Raw genomic sequence first — 21,341 nt, 5'->3', positions numbered from 1 at the left:
CTCTCTCTCTCTCTCTCTCTCTCTCTCTCTCCTGAGAGTTGTCTGCAGAAATTTTTTTTTTTTTTGGCGGAAAGAGACAGCTCTTCTCCCCGTCCTGTCACTTTCGAGCTGTCTCCGAACACGTCCAGAGTCCCCTCCCAAGTGGCCGTCGGTCTCTTACGGAAACGTGACCGAAGGACACAACCCGTGAAAAGACTGGAGTTTGGGTTACGCCTGTAATCTGATTATCTGTTAATCATCTGATTGAGCAGAAAATGAGCGGGCGGGGCCATTCAAGCAAAGTTCTGCGGCATACAAGTAAACCCAGGGCCATGCTTACACGTCCTACCCCAGTAGGACAGTCGAAACCATTAGGACAAGCAATGCTAGAAGTCGGCCAATCAGAGTTGTTCTGAGTGAATAGTAAACTTCCTATTTAGAAGTAAAGACATGAGTGAAATACAGGTAAAATGACCTGCGCTGTAATTTTACAGAGCTGCATTTAGGTTCAGCTTTGACCTGCTGTACTTACCCCACTGTTTCGATTGCCAGCGCATTTTTTGAAAAGTGAAAAAAGGGACGGCCACAAAAGTAGAATCTGAGGGGTCACAAGAAGATTAACAGGACAGGAAGGCAGAAAAACGTTCTCTCTGCATCTCAAAATTATGCATTTTTTTTTTCAGATGTTCCTCTAACCTTTGCTTTTCTTGTGAATTATAATTTTCCCTGTTTCAGACCTTTTAAAAAATTATCCAGATGAAACAAGGGGGGGAAAAAAACCTCTTTGATTGAACTGGTCGCAGCTAATAAACATCCACCCAGTGACTGGGGCTCACAAGTAGACATTACTTTGTTTTGAGGTGTGACCAGCCAAAAGGTTTGGGAAGCATTGGACTAGATAATTGCATCTGTCTGCTCGTGCTGCTCGCTCTGATGGATCGTGTTGTAGTGACGTTGTCCTCAGAACCCCGCCGGTGAGTTACCGAAGCAATAGGATCGCTGTCCAAAGCTACAAACAAATATGAACACATTTCCCTCTTAGTTCGGGAGGAAAAACAACAACAACAGATGTCTGAGCAGTCTCAGATATCCAAGGCTTAATGAAAATGTTTTTGTCTGGAGTGTGAAAGACAAGCCGGATTCGGAGAATGGAGCAAACACTCAGCGGGAATTGGTTCAGCGGTTTCGGACTGATGAATTCAACTCCAACCCGTTTAATCTAACAGACAACCCAACCAGAGCGCTGCAAGCTGCTGTTTCCCTTCGCCCTGTGTGTCAAATGCTCCCGCTTAAGCTTAGGTAACTGAAGCCGATGAACAAAATAGCCTAGCCCGCTGTAATCTAATCCTAAATGGATCTAATTAACGTAACCTTAACCGACCCGCCAAACCAATCTTAAACTTAAATGAACCGACGGTAACTGGAGTCTGCGCGGTGTGAGCTGTGAGCTGAACCCAATTTGTTGGATTTAATGGAGAATCTTTATGCATTCTGGCTTTTGCAACCGGTGGCGAACGTGTCGTGCTAGTACAAGGCTATTTCATGATGGATTAACCTGCCAGGATGCCCTGGGGCAAAAACCATCTGCCGGGCCCCCGTCAACTGCCACTTTCCCGACTCTTTATGCATTTTCTGTACTACCTGGGCCCAGGTTTGCTGTGTGGCAACTGGATTAAGACCAAAACCAACAATTTGTTAAATCGTCCCGAGGTACTCTCTGACTTCACGAGCCTGTTTATGGTTTGAAGCCCCAACCCCATATGTCCCTACTGCAGACTCAGTAATTTCCTGAAACAGTTGGGCGTTGCAGTTTTTAGCAAACATTTCTTGAGCAGGGCTAATTAGTGCATTCATCAGGAACTATGTTCAGCAGCAGATTAATACACATTTAGTGCTCTAGTGAGTATTTATGGCAGCAGGACGATGTGTGTGTGTGTGTGTGTGTGTGTGTGTGTGTGTGTGTGTGTGTGTGTGTGTGTGTGTGTGTGTGTGTGTGTGTAAAGGGTACTGAAGGAACATGACACCACTGGGAGCAGTTTCAGGCTCATTTGAGTGTTTTTTTTACAGTTTTTGGACAAAAGAGGCACAGGGGAACAAACGATATCAGGCTCTGTACGTGTTAGAACAATCGATTCATTGTTAGTTTGGGCCTTTTCATGGGATTGGTTGACAGTAAGAAAAATACACAATATCACCAGCCTTATCCTTTGAACTCGAGTTAATTTGCTAATTTAGGAATATGCACCGCGTGAGCACACACTAGATTTTTGACTCAAAGCTCCGCCACAAGACAGAGACCTAAAGATTAGGTAATAAAGCAGGACCCACGTGAAGGCTCTCCTCATATCAGCTGAAATTGAACTTTAGTGGCACACATACCAAAACCACAAATTTTCAATCAAATTAGCACGTTGACGCGCAGTAAGTCTGGAGCTTTTCGGGGGCCCCTACCATTCTGGGGCCCTGTGGTGGTTGCCTGCTTTGCCTGGTTAGTAATCCAGCCCTCATCAACCCGCTGGTATTCATACCTCATTCATGTAACCTTGTCAGAGGGGAGAAATTCGTTTCTCTTCTTGCATGACAATGTTTAAAACCCAACGCTGTCACTGAATATAAACTGCTCATGCAGATTGGTTTTATTTGAACATTACTCAAGGGTTGGTAATTTCAGGAGAGCAGGCTGTGGTTTAATGAAGCCGGTGACATATCTAGCTCCAGAGCGGTGTTGTCTCCAATTAATGTTGTACAACTGAAATCCAAAGTGCCAAGTCAAGCGCCCTGAGCTGCCGGAACTCAAGGCCAGAGGAGTCCCTTGAGCCTTCTTTACTCACACTGCAGGCTCTTCGCCCGGAATTCCAAAAATAAACTCATCCGAAAGCCGTGTTTTTCTGGCCCGACACACATTTCATTTTGTTCTTGTTGTTGAGACGTTTCCTTTTTCTGCAATTACATTAAACTGATATATTGGTTTGCTGTTCCATCTGTAACACCGCCGAGGACATGATCTATAATCCATCTGTTTGGATTCTCACGCAGGTCTTATCCACTGAACCCATCTTCACCTCAAATCTTTCAGCAACCGACAAAGAGCTGGAGCCGAGACGATCAAGCATGGATGTGCCCAGGATGGCTGAAGGCCTCTTCAGCAGCACGCTGTCCTCGTCAGGCGGCGGCCATCACGTGCCTTCCTACCTGACGCTGGAGCAGAAGGCCGCCTTCGTCTTCGTGCTGCTGCTCTTCATCTTCCTGGCCCTGCTCATTGTGCGCTGTTTCCGCATCCTGCTGGACCCCTACCGCAGCATGCCGTCATCCAACTGGACAGACCACACCGAGAAGGACACGTTCGATTACCGCATCGTCTGAGGAGCCCTGACGGTGCACAAATTGGAAAATTAAATAAAACAGACTGAGCTGATGCTTAAAGAGCACTTTGGCCCTAAGAACAAATGACCGCTGATTCACCAGGAAAGCAGCTTTGAGAAAATCTTCTGAAAGTTCAGACTGACAAGAACTTCGATGGCAGACTGTCGTCGAAATGAGCGCCAACCAGAGTTCAACAGCTTCTCCCTGCCAAATCAGAAAATTTCAACTATAATAAGACAACCATGCTCTGAAGATTAGTGATCAATTTACCATGACCCTCAGTCCAAGTGATGCGCCAGAACCACTTAAGGCTCGCCCATTACTCCCTCCCCTGCCATCAGTTCTCTTGTGGACTACCTCGTTCCTCCTCCATCTCATGCATGGAAATATTTTCTCAAATCTCACACAGGGTCGAATATCTTTTGAGATCCAAACAGTTTGGATAATAGTGTTTACATCTTATCGTGTTTACATCCTTAGATTTTTATTAATAATGTAGACAATCAGTGTTTAAAATAGTTAAAGGAAAAAAAATATTTCCAGAGTAGACAGTTGCGGTCTTTTGTTTTTTTTTTGCATCTTTAGTTTACTTAAGTTGGACAGACATGAGAGGTCCAAAAGACTTTATATGACTGATCTGATTCAGGCGAAGAGGAATTTCATGCCTTATGTCTTTGCAAGATATTCTGCGGTGGCTGTTACCTTCTAGATATATAGGTAAGACCGTGAAAAAAGCCTGGTATCAAGGTCATAAAAGCAGGTTAAATAATCACAAAGAAGGAAACAGTTCTGGAAAAGTTCTCCCTTTAATGTTTAGGAACGGTGGTTCGGACAGATAGATGCCAGCAGTGGGTAACTGTAACTGTTCTGTGTGTGCGATAAAAAAACTATTTGTCCTTTCAGTCACATGGAAGGGCCTTCAGTGTCCACGTCTTTAGATGTCAGCAACCAAAAGAGGAATTGAAGAAAAAAAACGTTTACTGTGCTGTACCGTGTGCCTAATTTGAAAAAACAAAAAACGAAAAAAAAAAAAAATGAAACACGTTTAGATTGATGTTTTAGGAAAAAGAAAGAAATGGGTTCATATTTTTGTCTTTCAATGTGGTTTTTCTGTGTAGTGCCCGTTTAAAGAAACTTAAACAGCATTTTACTGCCTGCAGTTGGTATATTGACAGTTGGTATGCCGGATCTGCAGAGAGTTGATGATGAAGATGGCGAGGCATTTTCACATCAAACCCCTTTACGAACTGACGTTGTGGCTCTTTCGTTGGGCAACTTTTCAACTGTGCGCCTTATAGTGTAGATTGTTTACAGTATCATAGGTAGCAGAGACACTGGAAATCACTGATTTCGCTGATTCGACAGTGTCTTTGCACTTCATGGAGATGTCATACAACTTGCTAAAAATAATAATAATTAAAAAAAAAAAAACGTTCCCTGATCTTTTTCCTGCCTGGACAGGAAGTGAACTGTGACCCTTTCGACGACATGTGATGTTCTTGTGATCTGCTGTGGCCTTCTCCTTCCTATCGCAGATGTTCCGATGTTGTGCTGAGGTGATGTGTTTTTTGTTTTTGTTATGTTCCGCATGTATTTCCGCACAGTGTCCTCTCCGTGCATGATAAATGGTGGAGTGCTTTAATCCTGATGTAGTAGCTCTGGGTCAGTTGCTCAAGCGGCTATTTCCTGTCTGTGCTGGATCCTTTTGTTTTAATCTGTTTTTCGCCTGGAGCTGCCGTTCTTTTTGTAATAAAAATGATCACAGCGCTCGACTGGCTTTTAATGTGTTTTATTTCATTAGGTTCATTCACTGGGTAATGAAAGCGGCAGTTGTTAAGGACAAACAAAAAAAATAAATGAGGAAAGCGTTCTTCTGCCGCCCTGCCCTTGTCAAGGCGGCTGAATGTGCCGGAGGCCCGACACATTCTTTTCCCATTTTATCAGCGGCTGGCAGTGGTAGCCAGCAGGTGTCTCGATTGGTTTTCTATGAACCCAGACACTTTGTCTGGCCTCACACACACACACACACACACACACACACACTACTCTCCAGGCCCAGGCTGCTCTTTGAGCCGAGACCCTCTAGGACGGCGCGCAGAATAACAATCTTCTCTCTGACACCAGCACTGAATATGTTGATATGCAATCATCTGCTGCGCACCTCCCTGAAAAACCAGCATCATTTCTCATAGTGAAGCAGGATGGAAAAAGATCAACCTTTGTATTTTGTTTGTTTGTTTTTGCGTGAATATGTGCCTCTGTTGTGTTTTACTTGATCATGCTGCTGATATCACACATCCAGGTTTTCTTTCTTTTTTTTTTTTTTTTTAGGGAGGGCAGGGGATCTGAAGCGGATCAGAATTTTAAATGCGAGCTGATCCCACAGAGGAGAAATGTAGGGTCTGCGCTTTTTGGATTGTTATGTAAGAGACAGCCTACGTCTTTCCTGAAGCCTTTTCACTGTTTGCTCGGTTTTAAAAGTCGAACTAGTGATGTGGATGCCATCCTCGGCTCATTATGGCTGTAACATGAAAGCGGGACCAAACATGCATCGTTTGTTCCCACGGAAATCTGCTCTCACACAATGCATGCTGGCAGGAGGAAGAAGCCAGTTTGTTACACAAACAGCTGTAAGTAGTGAAGACAACCTGCTGGCGTGTAGGAAACACATCTGAGGTGTAATGAATATTTATCATTTGAAAACAGCGGCACCTGCTCTCAAGAATTCTGCTGAAATGGAAGAAAAGCACCTTAAAAGTTACCAGTCCTCCTAAAACCTTCCTCATCCAAAAATGGGTTTTGTTTTTCCATGCGCATCACCCAGGGGCTTTGAAATTCTGATTATTTTGACTGATACTCGAAATAGAAACAAATCATCTTGGAATGAAAGCCTTCATTTTCTGTCTCCGAAATCTCATTAGCTCTTGCCAAACAAAGATTATATTCCAATCTAAACACGCCCTTACACAGCAAGCAGCGGTGGCAGGGAACATTAAGCACTGCGGATCGATATCACAGTCATGCTTTATGCAACATGACTCATATTAAAGAAAGCCGCTGATAATTGAATTATTTTCATTCGCGCTCAGATGCCTTATGCTGAATTTATTCCTTTCCCAAACGCCCCATTTCACTATTTAGCCTCCAGTTAATTTAATGGTCTCTGAACAGGTTGGAAGGGACTGTTCCCCCATGAATGTGAATAGCTGTGCAGGATGATATAAGGGAGGGAGTATTGATATTGAATAATTGATTTCACTGTGATTTCTTTTAATCCCAAGACCTGGTGACATTTACAATAGCCTTTCACCTATTTCACTGACGAATAGTGTGAGGCTTCGGGGAACATTGGCGCCAAAATAAGAGGCTCACCTGAGCCTTCTGGACACATACTGGACTGCTTTGTTTCTGTTCAAATATACAGAAGTGTACTCTTCACTATGAAGGGTAGGCGAAACACAATTAGTGGATAAACAAATAGTTAATCAATCGAAACGACACTCATCAACAACAATTTTGATTCTGAATCGTTCAAGTAAGTTATCAAACAAAAATGCCGGATATTTGCTGGTTGTAGCTTTTTAGATGAGATTTGCCTCTTTTGTCTGTTTTATATCATTGCAATAAAAATAATTTGGGGTTTTGAGTTGTTAGCCAGACAAAACAAGCAACTTTAGAAGCGATCACCTTGGGCTGTTTTCTGACTTTAGGCGAAATCAATTAGGTGAAACAGCTAATTGATTAATTGTAAATACAATTGACCGATTAAGCTTCATTAGCTGAAGCCCAGATATAAATATGTAATAGAATAAAACATGACAAAGACAACAAAAAGAGATCAGACAAATCTCCGGTATAATGATATGACACATCATTAACACCCACAAAAACATTTTGTAGTATAATGTAAAAACACTGCATTAATGCTGCCTATTATACTATGTGAAGAATTGATAATAGAACCTGATGTTGATTCTTGAGGCCAAGGATTGACTTCAGATGTGTAATTTGCCCCGTGAGTGGACAAATAAATGTACAGGTGTTGAACAAATGACAGGAACATGGGACAATATAATACAATCCAATATAACAGCAACAGAAATTACCTGAGGCGGATTGAGCACCTCTAAACGCTACAAAGTCCTGGTTTAATTCTCGGGAGCAGTGCCTCCAGGTTGGTCCTGAGCTCCAGTGAGAGGCCCGCGTTTGCAGTGGGAATCCAGTGAAGGATCGCGTACCTGTCTGAACCGCCAATAGAGAACTGGGCATTCCCACTTGTGGAAAAACAAAAACAGAGCAAGACTAAGAGTTTGCAGCCATGCTAGAAGGACTGTGAGGCTGTACTTAGGCAAGATGGTGCTTTGAGCTGAAAGCTTCAGGATGCTAACAGTCTTACAGTGACAATGCTAACATACGGACATCTAGCAAGTAATATTTACTGTTGTCACCATCTTAGTTTAGCGTGTTAGCATGCTAACATTTTCTAATTAGTACTAAAAACAAAGTACAGCTGAAGCTGATGAGAACGTCATTAGTTTTGCAGGTATTTGGTCACAAGCCAAAAATATTGGACATATTTAGACACTGGCTTGGTGATGGATCACAAAGTTATTACAATTCATCCATAACATGAATGTGTACTAAATTTCATGTCTGTCCATCCAATCATTGTTAAGTTGACGTTCACTCAAATGTCAAAAAACCACAAATGTCACAACCTCCTGGCCGCCAGAGACACAGTCGGGGGATCATCAAAGTCAGTAGGATTCATGCTCTTGGGACCATGAATGTCTAAACAAAATTTCATAGCAATCCAACCGGTAGTTTTTTTTACATATTTCAATCGTGGACAGAAAGACAGACACTGCCGTCCCTAGAGCCATGCTGCTAGCTAGCTAAGAATGTGAACTATCATCTAGAGGTCTCGTCTTGTTCTCAGTCTCGACAAAAGCTAAACAGTTTCTGTTTGTAAGTCTGTTGTACTGGATTGTGTAAGTCTTTTTAATGCCATCCAGTAAAAACAAAAAAAAAAGACGGTGATTCTAACGACGTTACAGATCTAAGCTAAAACGGTCGTTTTGAGCCTCGGGGCCCTGACGGATGAGGTGCTGTCACTCCTGGTTTCTGTGAGACAGCCTGAGGGGCCCTGTCAGGTGATTTCAGGCTATGTGAGTGCTCATACATCCATCAAAGCTCTGTAACATAGCAAGGACCCAGAGGATGAAGAGCGTTTAAGGCTAAAATTTGAGATCAGTTCAGAACTGTACAGGCAGCCTCTGTGCGGAGGATAAAACAGGGGCTATGCGATCCTGTCTGCTACGTCTTTTTAAAAGTCTGGAGCTGGTCGGTCAGATTCATGTCAAACACCAGCACTCGCTCCCACTGAGCCGTTTTGTGCCCACATTTCAAGGGTTTTACAAACACAGGGCTGAGTGCAATAGTGTTTTTCACCACAGTGCCGTACTTTTGGCCACTGGGAGCTGCCCAGTATAATGACAGTCATTAAGCTTAAGCAAGCATTCAAAAAGCACCAGCAACCACACACAGTGATGCTAGCTGTGAGTCAGTAATAATGTTTCAGTAGGAAGATGACGTACTGTGGCAACGCAACAGTGGACAGGGCACTGTAATCGGATGGATGTTGTAAGAAACCCAAAGTGATAAAGTAAATACTATACTATTCAAACTCGCTCGCAACAGGAGCCAGATGGCATCAAAGACTGGGAGTGCATGAAAAAAAAAACAAAAGCATGTTCAGAGTCCTGGAGGACCATTTTTGTTTTTCCCTTTAAGAAATGAGACATTTGTAGGTGCTAGCATGGGGGCCCGAGGTGGAGTCTGAAAAGTTGACTGACCCCTTTTCCATTCCTGTAAAAAAGCAAATACTGGTGCACACTGGACAGGTTCGCTAGAGCAGCTGCAGGATAAATGCTACCACTGGCTGCAGTACAAAAAATCTGGATAATGTCAGTGCAATTACTAGTAAGTGGAAATATAAACTCATTTTTATCGAAAATGTAAAAGATGACATTTTTCTTTTAAAAATAAGTGTCACAGATCGATTGAACATAAATCAATATTATTACTTTTTACACCTTTTTTCCCAAACATGTTGCATTTTACTCTCTAGCACATAATTAGCAATAAAAACCATAAAACCACTTAACAGAATTTAATGAGCACATGTAAATTAACCATCTGCATTCACACAGAAAATCTGACTCTTCACTCAACCTGAGACCATCAATTACTTTTGGTTTTGGCTTCGAGATTATTGAAGACTTTTTTTCTTCTTTTTGTCCAAGTGCCTTTTACTGCCTGAGTAATATACAAATTACATAATTATGTGACAAATCTCTGTGTCGAAAAATGATAGATTATCATTGCTCCAGTAATTTTAAAATTACACTGCAATAAAGTCGGGGGACTCACAGGAGACATATTGATGGAATAGTCAGAAATTTTGGGAAATACACTTTGCATTCTTGCCAAGAGCTAGATGAGATTGATACCACCCTCATATCTGTATGTTAAATATGAAGCAACAGCAAGGAGACAGTTAGCGTGGCTTAGCATCTAGACTGGAAACAGGGGGAAACAGCTAGCCCAGCTCTGTCCTAAGGTAACAAAATCTGCCCACAAGCGCCTCTAAAGCTCAGTAATTAACACATTAATATCTTGTTTGTTTACGCCTTACATAAAAGACTGTGTAAAAATCACAAGTCGTGGTTTTTACGGAGGGTCATATGTTGGACTAGATAGATAGATGGATGGATGGATAGATTCCGCCGTGCGGTCTCTTCCCGTAGGTGTTCATGTAAAAAAAGGCGGACAGTGTTTACACGCCGAGATTTCAGCACCACCCTACGCATAACCATGGCTGCTGTCCACGCCTCTTGCCACTACTTCCATATTCAATTCCTCTTGTGCCATACCATGCACCAACGCACACCTGGCTGTTTGATTTTTTTGCACCGTGAACTGAAGGGTTTGCCGTTCTCCCCCGTTTCGCTGAGCAAAGCCCATCTCCATTTATTCTGAACAGCTTTATCGATCTACGATCAGCGGACCTTACTTCAGCAGAAGGGCATCCATGCTAACTAACCTGAATCACCCAACGTGTCCCATGGTAACAACCCCTCCCCCGCGCTTTTTCCCGTCTTTGGATCTACGTCGATCTCATACGAGGCCTCTCCGGACTCCAAATGATAGAAATCCATCGTAGCGACGGATAACTTTAATCCCTGTGGCCAAATTCCTGACTTTTCGTTCCCTTTTACGGGTCAAGATCACCAAACACTCTTAGCCTACATTTTCCATATTGCAACTCTTCATCATATCCTTTAAAATTTACTATAAAATTTCAGTAGTGGTCACCATGATGAATGAACTCATCTTGGTGCTTAAAATCGGTGGAGTGCCCCTTTAAGAAACTGATAATACCTTCACAATATAATGATCACTAACTCTTAAAAGTTTCTTGGGCGCTTGCTTATTTCTCTATAAGAATTTACTTTAAAACTAATTTAAAAGTAAGATTTTCTGCTACCACATGAATAAATCCCTCTAGGTACAAATGTGTAAACAAATGTACACTGACAGAGTCCACAACGTGAATGGCAAATGGATAATAAATGGGAAAAACCATCAAATTCATATTACCGATGACTGCACTTTTTCTTTGGCTGCAGAAGACTCGCTTTGGGCCACTTAGCCAAATGACTCTTGGCTCAGAATCCCAAACCTGTCCTGTCTTAATTTATTCTGGTGTAGACTGGCACTAATGCGGCCACATTTAAAAGCAAAATTTTCCTTAGACTTATAAATTCGGTTGGATGAGTCCAAAACTGTCATGTAAACACGTAGACAAAGAATTATAAACGTAAGTGCCTACTTTTTCAACTCCATATTGTTTTTTTTGTCCCTTCAAATGTCTCCTGTTGTAATTTACATTAATCCTACAAATATGACACAGTAAAATAACTGGGTGTATGGGGGTCGGGTGGTTAAAGAGGCCCCTCTAAAAACATAAAGGTCACAAGTTTGATTCCCAGAAAAGATAAGGTGTGTCCATCATCTACCATGAATTCTGTTCAAGTGTCCTTGAGTCCAACACCAAGCCCCTATCTGCTCAAAGTAGGTCACCCTGGATAAGAGTGGATGAAGTGCTCTTACTGTAATGGCTTCATGATTATCTTTGTCCGTACTCTGCTCCTCCACAGAGGCACATTTAGCGGGTGACACGTCACAGTCTGTGGGCACTCGTCATAAATCCTTTAAGGAAGAATAACGTAAACACGACATATACTTGAGAGTAACTTAAACTTTCAACATAGAATAGCATGAATGAATAAAAGATGAATAGGAATTTCGACTGCTAAAGGTTGGTGATCCCTTCCGCTACTCACTAATAGCAAAGACAGGTTTTAAGCTTGTGCAAGTATTCAAAGCACCAGCAACCACACACAGTGATGCTGAGTCTGTAATAATGTTTCAGTAGGAAGATGATGTACTGTGGCAACGCAACAGTGGACAGGGCACTGTAATCGGTTGGATGTTGTAAGAAACCCAAAGTGATAAAGTAAATACTATACTATTCAAACTCACTCGCAACAGGAGCCAGATGGCATCAAAGACTGGGAGTGCATGAAAAAAAAAAAGCGTGTTCAGAGTCCTGGAGGACCATTTTTGTTTTTCCCTTTAAGAAATGAGACATTTGTAGGTGCTAGCATGGGGGCCCGAGGTGGAGTCTGAAAAGTTGGCTGACCCCTTTTCCATTCCTGTAAAAAAGCCAATTCCTCAGAACTTTACGAGCGTTGTCAAGCGCCTTAGAAAAGTCAATACAAGGTTTAAAACACTGCATTTCATGAGCTTTAAACAGAGTCAGAATTGCAGAAGCAAGACTCAAAGTCAAGTTTTTTCAACTCAGGCCTTGGCCAATAGTAACAACTGTTAGTGAAATTAACTGTAATGTAATTGTTTACCTGCTGCTCCAACTTACATACGGCTCTTGCATAGAGCTGTCATACGGCTACTGATTAAATAAGTAACGAAACAAACGCTAATACTGGCTTACCTTGTCTTTTGGGCTGATGTGAATGGCTGTGGGGTCTGTCCTCCTCTTGCCTGCGGGCGTGGGCTGCTGAGGCTCCTCTTCCACCAACTCCTCTGCGATTGTGCTGGTTGGCAAACGCAGCAAACGCAAAACACGAAGGTGTATGAGAAGGGTCTTATGCATATATTTCATATCCTCTTGTTTATTTGTGTTACACTGTGTGTTATTATACTTCTGTTAGATCTTGTTTACAGTACATGCATGCAACGCTTCCTTGTCTGGCTCCCCATTGGCCCACTTTTAAAACGCCACCCACCCTACCCCCTGCTTGGAAGAGCGCCCAGTCCAGCTCTCCACGTAGGCCGCCAGACTACTTCTACTTATACCCAGATAACTGTCATTTGGTACGGCTGGGATTTTACGTGAGGAGCTCACCACTGAGTCCCTGGTTTTTGACTGATATGTCATTAGACTCGTGTAAAACTATGGCAAATTGTGAACTGTGCTTCAGTAGGCACTCGCCTACAACCAGATGGTCGGAACTGGACCGGGTTTAGCTTTTCGTGCAAATTTTTACATTCGTATCATAAACACGGAGAGATCAGTGTTTTCGGTTTCAGTGGGGATTAGGTATTTTTGTACACATTCTGCCAGCCGTTTTTTCTTTCCAGCTGTACCCTTTCTAAAAAATATAGTTTTGACTTATTGTATGCACTTGAATTTACGTTCTTTGCTGCTCTCTACCGCTACATAACATTACTGGGTAACACTTAACATTAACTGGTTTAATGTTGCTTCTTTTTCCCCCTCGAGACCTGGGTTATGATATGGTAACTGTCATATTTAGACTTTAATACTAAATGGACAATCCTACACTAGATCTCCAAGATGTCAAATCGTCTCAAAACACTGGTTTTGACATAACCATCATGTTGAGTGTTTTCTCCCATCACACCAGAACCCATCTAATGAGCCATCTCCTCTCACACGGTGGTGTGGTCAGGATTTGTCTCAGGGTTTTACAAGGGTTATATTTGATCTCTGTAGGGAAGTGAACACAAATTGCAATGTCATCTGGAGGTTGTTGCTGAGAGATTCCCCACGCAACTTTAAAGGCTGTGTTTTGCTTGAAATCTTCACGGCATCCGTTCAAATGTGTCAAAGAATCGTCACCTACTCTACAAGCTGATTGCTAAATATGTCTATTGTTTGTACTGGTCGTATATTTCTCCTTTTCAGAAGAGCTCACCAAAAATATCTGTAACTGTTATAATGTCAGTGCTTCCCTATTCTCTCCTGATCAGTATTCCAGAGCACTGAGCCCTCGTCTTGCCCACTCACTCTGCAGCCCCTGCAGGCTGACGTTGAATTGTTGGCCCAGGGCTGCGGGCTGCAGGGTGCCGTGTTGGTCCGTCGCTGCGGTGATGAACCTCCGCCCGCCGTCGCCCACCAAATGCTGAACGGCTGTTTCCAAGGACTCGGCAGCCGTGGCGTCCTCTGGGTCGCCCGAACAGTTGGCTTGCATTGTAAGACGACGGCCGCCGAGGAGCACTCCAACATTATGCTGCTGTATGAAAAGGAAACAGGGGCAGAATGTTACACAGCCTCAAAGAAGGAAAAAAGGATTTTCAGACACTTAATGCTGCTGCTATTGAGATGCTGATGTTTGCTGTTTTACTCTGTCAGGTGTGAGCAAGATGAAATGGAATGAAACAAGTTGGCTCATTGGATGTGCGTCCGTCCTTGTCCCTTCTCTGAATTCCACTCATTGGTACATCTGCCATTCCAACGTCTTCCTTTCAGGTGTTTTTTATTTATCTTCTATTTCTGTTGTCATCATTTTGTTTCTGTCCGAGATAGTGGTTTTCCAGTCAAGCTGTTTCTTGTCTGCTGTCAGATATGAGTATACTGTATGTCCCTTGAGACAACACAGTACTTCTCCTGAGGTTTCTTTTTTTCTCACCTGCACAAATTATAATTTCACCTCCCTTCCATCTGCTGTTTATTCATAGTTGTTTGTCACTTAATTTCTGTGCTTTATCACGTCACCTAAACACAACTGCCTGATGCATGTGTGCTGCCTGCCTGCAGTGGTCTTGGGGGGTGCGGGTGGTGGTTCTGAGAGTCTGTCCGGTCCACCAGCAGGGATGATGTAGTGGGACTCCGGGTTCATGTTTACCTGGTCCGGCATGCCGTCCTGTGCACACGAGGAGGAGCTGTGGTTATGCTGAATTCTGTAGCAGTTAATGATTTAGAAGCTGTGGGCAGATTTCAAATGAACAAATATGAGATTCTGTACGAGAAAACAGGACGTCTGGCAAATTCTGTACCAACCCAAAGCAGTAAAGCTGACGTACGTGCTTAAACCGGCAATTACAGATTTTTTTTTGGGGCAGTTGAGGGCAGCAGAGACAAGCTGTACACACAACACTGACACAAAATCAATCCCCGCCAAGTGGAGATGGTGAACTTGCTAGCAAAGAATCGCTTATACACACTCCAGCAGCTACGGAGCAACATTAGCATTCATTTGGAGTTGGGACTTTTGTCCACTCTGACGAATGGATGCGCAATATTCACTTTCCTTTTAGTCCCGATTTGCTCTCCTGCAAGAGTAAAACAAAACAGTAAAGTTGTGGACTATTAAACCTGAACAATGAGCTGAAAGACGCTGAAACATTCCATTAAACTGAGGGGACCTGCAGAGTCTGGTGACAAGTACAAGTAAAAGTTATTCATTGTTGATGTAAAAATATTTACTATAGCCACTTTAAAACACACTTTAACTGCAAAATCTGGGGTTGATATCTTCCTCTTATTTTGTATATCTCCACTTTCTCTCCAGTGAGGTTGATACATTACTTCAGGCTTTACTTTTGTAAGGCATAACATCAAACACTGAATCCCTTCGATGTATAAATCAGGACCCTGCCATTTGTTTCCGTTTTCATCCGTCCGAAACTAAGATAAAAGGCTCATTAGTGTGTTGGTGTCGTTAGTTGACGTCATTCAATTTACCATAGGTGGACAGCAATCGACATCCGGTAACTGAAACCGACACTTTTATGCAGTAGTTTCACTCTGTTGGAACGAGTCACAGGTCCACAGTCCTTTGAGTCCAAATGCCCCGACGAACTTGCAGGTTAAACTGGTCTGCGTTGCCGAAAGTGAGAAAACCTTTCGTGAATCATTTCACTGATGGTGTGACTTTCCCTTTATTTAAAAAAAAAAAAAAAACTGGCCCATTTTCTGAACAAGGGTAATAATGTGGCCAAAGGTGGTTAAACAATCGTGGCCATAACAAGTGTAGTCTGAGATATGAAACTAATAGTTTGTTTTATTGTTTATCCACCGATGGTTCATTTTCATTGCAGTTTGCCAACACTGTTGGTGGAGATTTCATCCGGGGGAGACATTTTATCTACCCAGACTTAATAAGGGAGTGAAACAGTGTCATTTTATTGTTGTTTTATGGACATGGATATGAACATTTTTACGGCTTTATGTCTGTGTTTCAACCTAAAAAGTCAACCTAAAAAAAAAAAAAAACGTTGCTGTTATTTTCACTTTGGTCTGAGAGTTTTTTTTCAGCTCAAGTGCTTTACTTCACCAGAGCAGAGCGGCAAGTTCATTTCAGACAGTGAAACACATATCATGGTCTCCTCACGGTGATTCATCCTTCTTGAGCACTGACCTCGAGGGAGCATTTCACACTCATGGCCGAGGTGGGCGTCTGCGTTTCATAAACATGTGTCACCGCCCCTCTGTTTGAATCTCGCCTGGGGCGGCCAACCTCCAACGTACCACCTGAAGGCCCACACACACCGCTGTTATGTAAGGCCTTGGTAGGAGAGTACGTGGGCCCTTTCATGCTCTCATTTTTGCTCAGTACTGTGTCCAACATAATCTTCAACCCCGGTTCTGTTATATCGATTATTAGTGTGGATTCTTTACGTTTTCAACTACAAGGTCTAATCCCATCTGGTGTGAAATGGTGTCTAGATGCGGGGGTTCCGGTAATAACTGTTTGCAGCACGGCTGTCTGACAGAGAGAGGCTGCACGGCCACTGAAACCATAGCAACACGGGTCTGAGTCCGACTGGAGCTTTGCTCGTCGCACTTCGAAAACATCAAACGTATTTTTGAAATCACAAGGGAGGGCAAGCAAACATCTGCATCTGCGATCTTTGCCTTCTTATTCTCTTTTTACTTTACTCCCCTGCTGTCCGCCTTTCTGTTAATCTCCTCGGTTCCCCCATTTCTCTTCTACTTCCCCCTCCTCTCTGTGTCGCTCTCCCCCTAATCCCTGTCCATCTCCTTCTCCTTCCTCTCTCTCTCTCTCCCCCTTTCTCCCACAAGCTCCCCATTTCTCCATCTATGTCTTCTTGTCTTCCACGCCTTCATCTATCTGTCCATCTCTTTCCGCGCCTTCCTCATTTCTACCGGCCCCGGCTGAAATGTGCTTGGTCATTTTCTGGTTGTTTTTTTTGTTTTTGTTTTTTTATGAATATCTTCTGTTCTGTTATCTTGTTTAATAACCTTGCACCAAAGTGTTATGTGTTCGAGATGCCAAAAAAAAAAGGAACAGAGCGGACCTGGCTCGACTCGTCTCTGCTTCTCCGTCCTCCTCTCTGCATGCCTCACCCTTCCTTTCCCCTTACAGTTGTCTGTCCTTATATCTCTTCCTCCACCCCTTTCTTCCCCTCCTTGCCTTCATCATTTTCTTTCCTCTTCTCCCCATCATGCCTCTTTCCTTCCTCTCGTCTCCACCTATTTGTCTCTATCCCCTCTGCCTCTCTTTCTCATCCGTCTGCCTGACTCCTCTCATCTCAATTACTGTCTTTATGTCTTCCTGTTTTTCTCTCCTCAACTCTGTCTGAATGTCTGCCTGTCTCACTTTCCCAAAATGCCTCTGTCTCTCCCCGTCCCCACCCTCCCTACGTCCACCTGTAGCAGTACCATCAGCTTAGTGTTGCTGGTCTCCGTGTCGACGTGGAGAAGGGGTCTTGTGGAACTTGCTGAGGCGGTGGCCGTCTGCACCGAGCTTCAGCAAGGGCTCGGCCACCTCCCCGAGGTCGCGCTGAGCTGCCCGGCGCAGCGCCGTCATCTTCGGCATGTCTTCGGCGTTGGTGTCGGCGCAGTTCTGCGCGGATGAACGGCGCCCCCTGGTGGCAAGAAAAGGGGGAAATAAAATAATAAATAAAAAATGGAGAGGGAGACGAAAAGGAAGGGATGAGAGTTGTGTGTGACTAGGCAGGTAGGAAAGATCAGTATGGCCAGAAGTATGTGGACACAGGGCTGAGGCTGTTTCCCATCGTCTGTGTAAGGCTCTTCCCTTCCAGGTAAAGGACACTCTTAATGCTCCAGCACACAATGATAATGTAGACAGCACTGTTCTCCTAGTTCTCCGGCTTGTGTCTGGCCCCTTTCCTGTGTTAACGTGACAATGTCCACCGTGCACAAAGCCAGGTCCATAGAGAAGTGCTTCTCCCAGTTTGTTGTGGAAGAACTTGACTGCACGGGGTCGTGGCCTCAGCCTCGTCCAACTCCTCTGGGATTAACTGGAATGCCGACCGTGAGCCAGGCCTTATCAACCGACCTTACTAATACCGCTGTGGCTGAATCGGAGCAAATCCCTGCAGCCAGGTTTAGAAATGTTTGGGGAGTGAAATGTTCAACATTCACATTTGAGTGTAAAGTTTGGTTGTCCGACACTTTTGGCCATTTAGTTTACAAGGTCATTACCAGGCTCTTCTCACCCGCTATACACTATAATACTTATAATATTTTTGCAATATCAGTGGAGTATAAAATTAGCATCTGTATTTCATCGGAAATCTTTTTACACCTACAATAACTTGCCTTTTTAGCCTTTATTATCACCATATTATATTTAATGACGGCTCAGAATCGTTAATTGTGACAACTTGTAAAACAATAACGATCATATCGTCACGATGCTGGACCGTAACTGCGCTGAAACAGACGTACACACAGCAGATGTCCCCGCTCACGCTCACGAACAGGTCAGCAATGGTCGGCCACGTGGCGAGGGGCCCTCTCCACCTTGGCTCGGGCGTCCCTGCCGACACCGGCACGCAGCAGCACCACCGTGGTGGAGTGGTGACCGTACTGGGCAGCGAGATGCAGCGGGGACAAGCCCAGCTGGAGGAAAAGAGGAGCGAGCCATGAAAAAGAGCAGCTGGAGGTGATTAGAGCTGTAAGACGATTTTTGTTATTGTCATCCAAGGGAATTCCACTTAACATTCATGTTTTTTTCACCCAGTGCCAACAATGCCGTGGTTGGTATCTAGACAGTTATTTGCAATCACACCCTGGAGCAGCTGAGTCAAACGCAGCTGGGTTCCGACTGATAGTGGTTGATGAGGAAGGAGAAATGATTAGCATTATGTTCTAGTTCATTCATGTTACCGTCAGAAGCTGAGTTCTCTGACTCCTGCAATAATTTCCCTTTTAGGCTGCTGTTGCATTAGTCATGGACACCAGGAAGCATTAAAAGAGCGGTCCAATTACTTAGCATTGCACTTCTTTAAAGCTGGGAGACTCTTGAAAAAAAAAAAAACAGACTAAAAACAGAAAGCTTTTTTTTAAAAACTGATGCAGCACAAGCAGAGATACAGTATCCTGACTTTGAGTCCTTTGTATTGATCAAGCTCACCTCTGCAAAATGCAACTTGACAGCATCTTTTGACAGACCCTTCTGCCTGGTAAATGCCTACCGGTAACAGAAACCTAAATTATTATCTGTTATATTCACGCAGTCAGCTTTACTTCGGAGAAGATTGACAGATCCACCTATTTTCAAATGCAAACATGATGAGACTAGGGCGTGAACCTGCTAAATCCTGTGCCCTCTAACACTGTAACTACTCTTCTATGTACATTTTTAAAATGGGGTACGTTCTACAGACCTCCACTTTATGAATATGATTCATTTTGACACACTTCAGTCTGTTATCCGTAGTTGTATGGACGAGACAGTTGGCATTAGGGAGCATCAGTGGGAAGAGAAAATTCAATAAAACTGCATCAGTGGTGTACAGTCTGCCTCTGAGCAGTAAATTATAAATGAATGTTATAAATAGATATGATAATAAGAGACAGAGGAAGCGTCTGTGTTTTTTTGTATGTGGGCTTGTTTAAAAAAAAACATGAATTATTTAAAACAATGGTTCTTTCATTATTTGAATTGTTAGCACTTGTTTTATCAGCTTGCAAGCCAAATCAATTTATCGAAAATAAAGTCAACAACAACATAAAATATAGACACTGAATGCTCCGTACTTGTAGAAACAGCCCATTGCAGTGCAACAGAGGTTTATCAAAAACAAATGATGTGATGCAACTACTAGTGCTTTACTCCTGCTGTCTAGACTGAGTGCCTTTTTATTAACATAAAATATGGATGATGAATCAATAAATGGATGAATCAATTAGTCAATCAACTGTACATTGAATATTTTGGGGTGTTGGTCAGACAAGACCTGACGTTTAAAGACATCATATTTCTAAAATTTAATAAAAAAAAAAAAAATCTGACTAAATGATAAATCAGTTGATTGAGAAAATAAATTGCAGATTAATTGATAAATGAAAAAAATCGTTAGTTGCAGCCCTAGACTATAGTTTAATAGGTTTCACAGTCACAGTTTTTAAAGACAGAGCTATCAATGTTAATGTTTTGGCTGAATGGTTTTGGTTGAATGGTCTATGGAGATGTATATACATTACACACACACATATATATATATAATATGTATATGTATATATATAAATATATATATATATATACACACGGTATATACGCTGTATATATATTTTGTATATACAAAACATTCAAACTGTTAACCGAGCTGACACTCTCTGGTTCTTAGTAGCAGATGAGCATGCACACTCATCTTAATATGGCTTGGGTCTGAAGATTATTCCATAATTAACCCATATCAGCATCTCCCAGTCTGTGGTACCCAGTGGCCATCAGGGCTCTAACATCATCCTTGCTGGTTTGCGCCGCCTCCAGCAGCCGCTGCCCAAGACACACCAGTGACATCTGCTGACGGGGAGGAGAAACACTATGATGCTCTCGGGAGGAGACAAAATGGTCAAGCAAGGGGAGACATTTGAACTGAGCAGAGGCTGATCTAAGTGTCTGCATGAGAATATGAATAATACACAATGTTTCAAAACAGTTTTTTTGTTTTGTGATGCATTTCATCAAATAATGATCTTCACAAATATCTCACCTTCCTCCAGTATTCATAATGAGCAGCCATTCTATACGGAAATGGGTTGACAAAAATATATAGAAGAGGCTCCTTACAGACAATGTGTTTGATTTTTGTTCAGTTATATTTTAGATATCATTGACAGAATTAGTACTGAATGGGTGCAGGTGCGAAACAGTTCTGCAGGAAAATGAATGGGGATTGGGAAGAGGTTATCACTGGTGTTCCTGTATTACTTCCTGTGTTACATGGATGAGGGTTTGGGTGCCTTTTCAACCCAATCAATTTGGGGTTGTCGGTGCTGAAGCAAAGCAAAAAGCCCGATAAACTGAGAATAACCTTAAAATAACTTTATGACTCGTTCTTAATTTTGCTGTTGGCTATCAAGCAAAGTGTTAAAATTTCTAAAACTGTTGCCAAATTAACTCAATAGCCCCAGTAACCTAATATGTTAAAAACAGGCTGTAGTCACTGTTGAGCATTTTGAAAACAGCATACTATGGATACTGTGTAAAAAATTAAATTTTAGAATTAAAAAAACTATATTTTCAAGTTACATGGGTTTGAATAATCCGATAAAACTGACACTGGGGTTAAGATTGAAAGTTCTTGTCCTCATCAGTTGGGTCCATTTAGTTTCCACCCTGAAGCTTTCAGTTGTCTCACAAGATCTTCCTCAACAGAGGGAGCTGCTCGTG

At 42.7% G+C, this 21,341-nt stretch overlaps 1 protein-coding gene and 1 pseudogene across 1 annotated transcript; one reads left to right on the top strand and one right to left on the bottom strand.

The window, feature by feature from the left end:
* The first annotated feature begins 3,090 nt into the window (after window positions 1–3,090).
* LOC120784631 (cortexin-3) lies at window positions 3,091–3,443 on the top strand. Its single transcript, XM_040118583.1, has one exon. It carries the CDS (start codon window positions 3,091–3,093, stop codon window positions 3,340–3,342), a length of 252 nt encoding a protein of 83 aa, XP_039974517.1. The 3' UTR covers window positions 3,343–3,443.
* A 4,047-nt stretch (window positions 3,444–7,490) lies between these two features.
* Window positions 7,491–20,691, bottom strand: LOC120784040 (annotated as a pseudogene).
* Between the last annotated feature and the right edge of the window lie 650 nt (window positions 20,692–21,341).

This window comes from Xiphias gladius, chromosome 22 (genome assembly GCF_016859285.1).
Source record: "Xiphias gladius isolate SHS-SW01 ecotype Sanya breed wild chromosome 22, ASM1685928v1, whole genome shotgun sequence".
In the NCBI taxonomy this organism is placed as follows: Eukaryota; Metazoa; Chordata; class Actinopteri; order Istiophoriformes; family Xiphiidae; genus Xiphias; species Xiphias gladius.
This window is presented reverse-complemented; position numbering and strand designations above follow the sequence as displayed.

What these genes read in the sequence shown, in the direction of transcription:
- LOC120784631 (XM_040118583.1), top strand. Translation starts at nt 3,091, where the DNA reads ATGGATGTGCCCAGGATGGCTGAAGGCCTCTTCAGCAGCACGCTGTCC.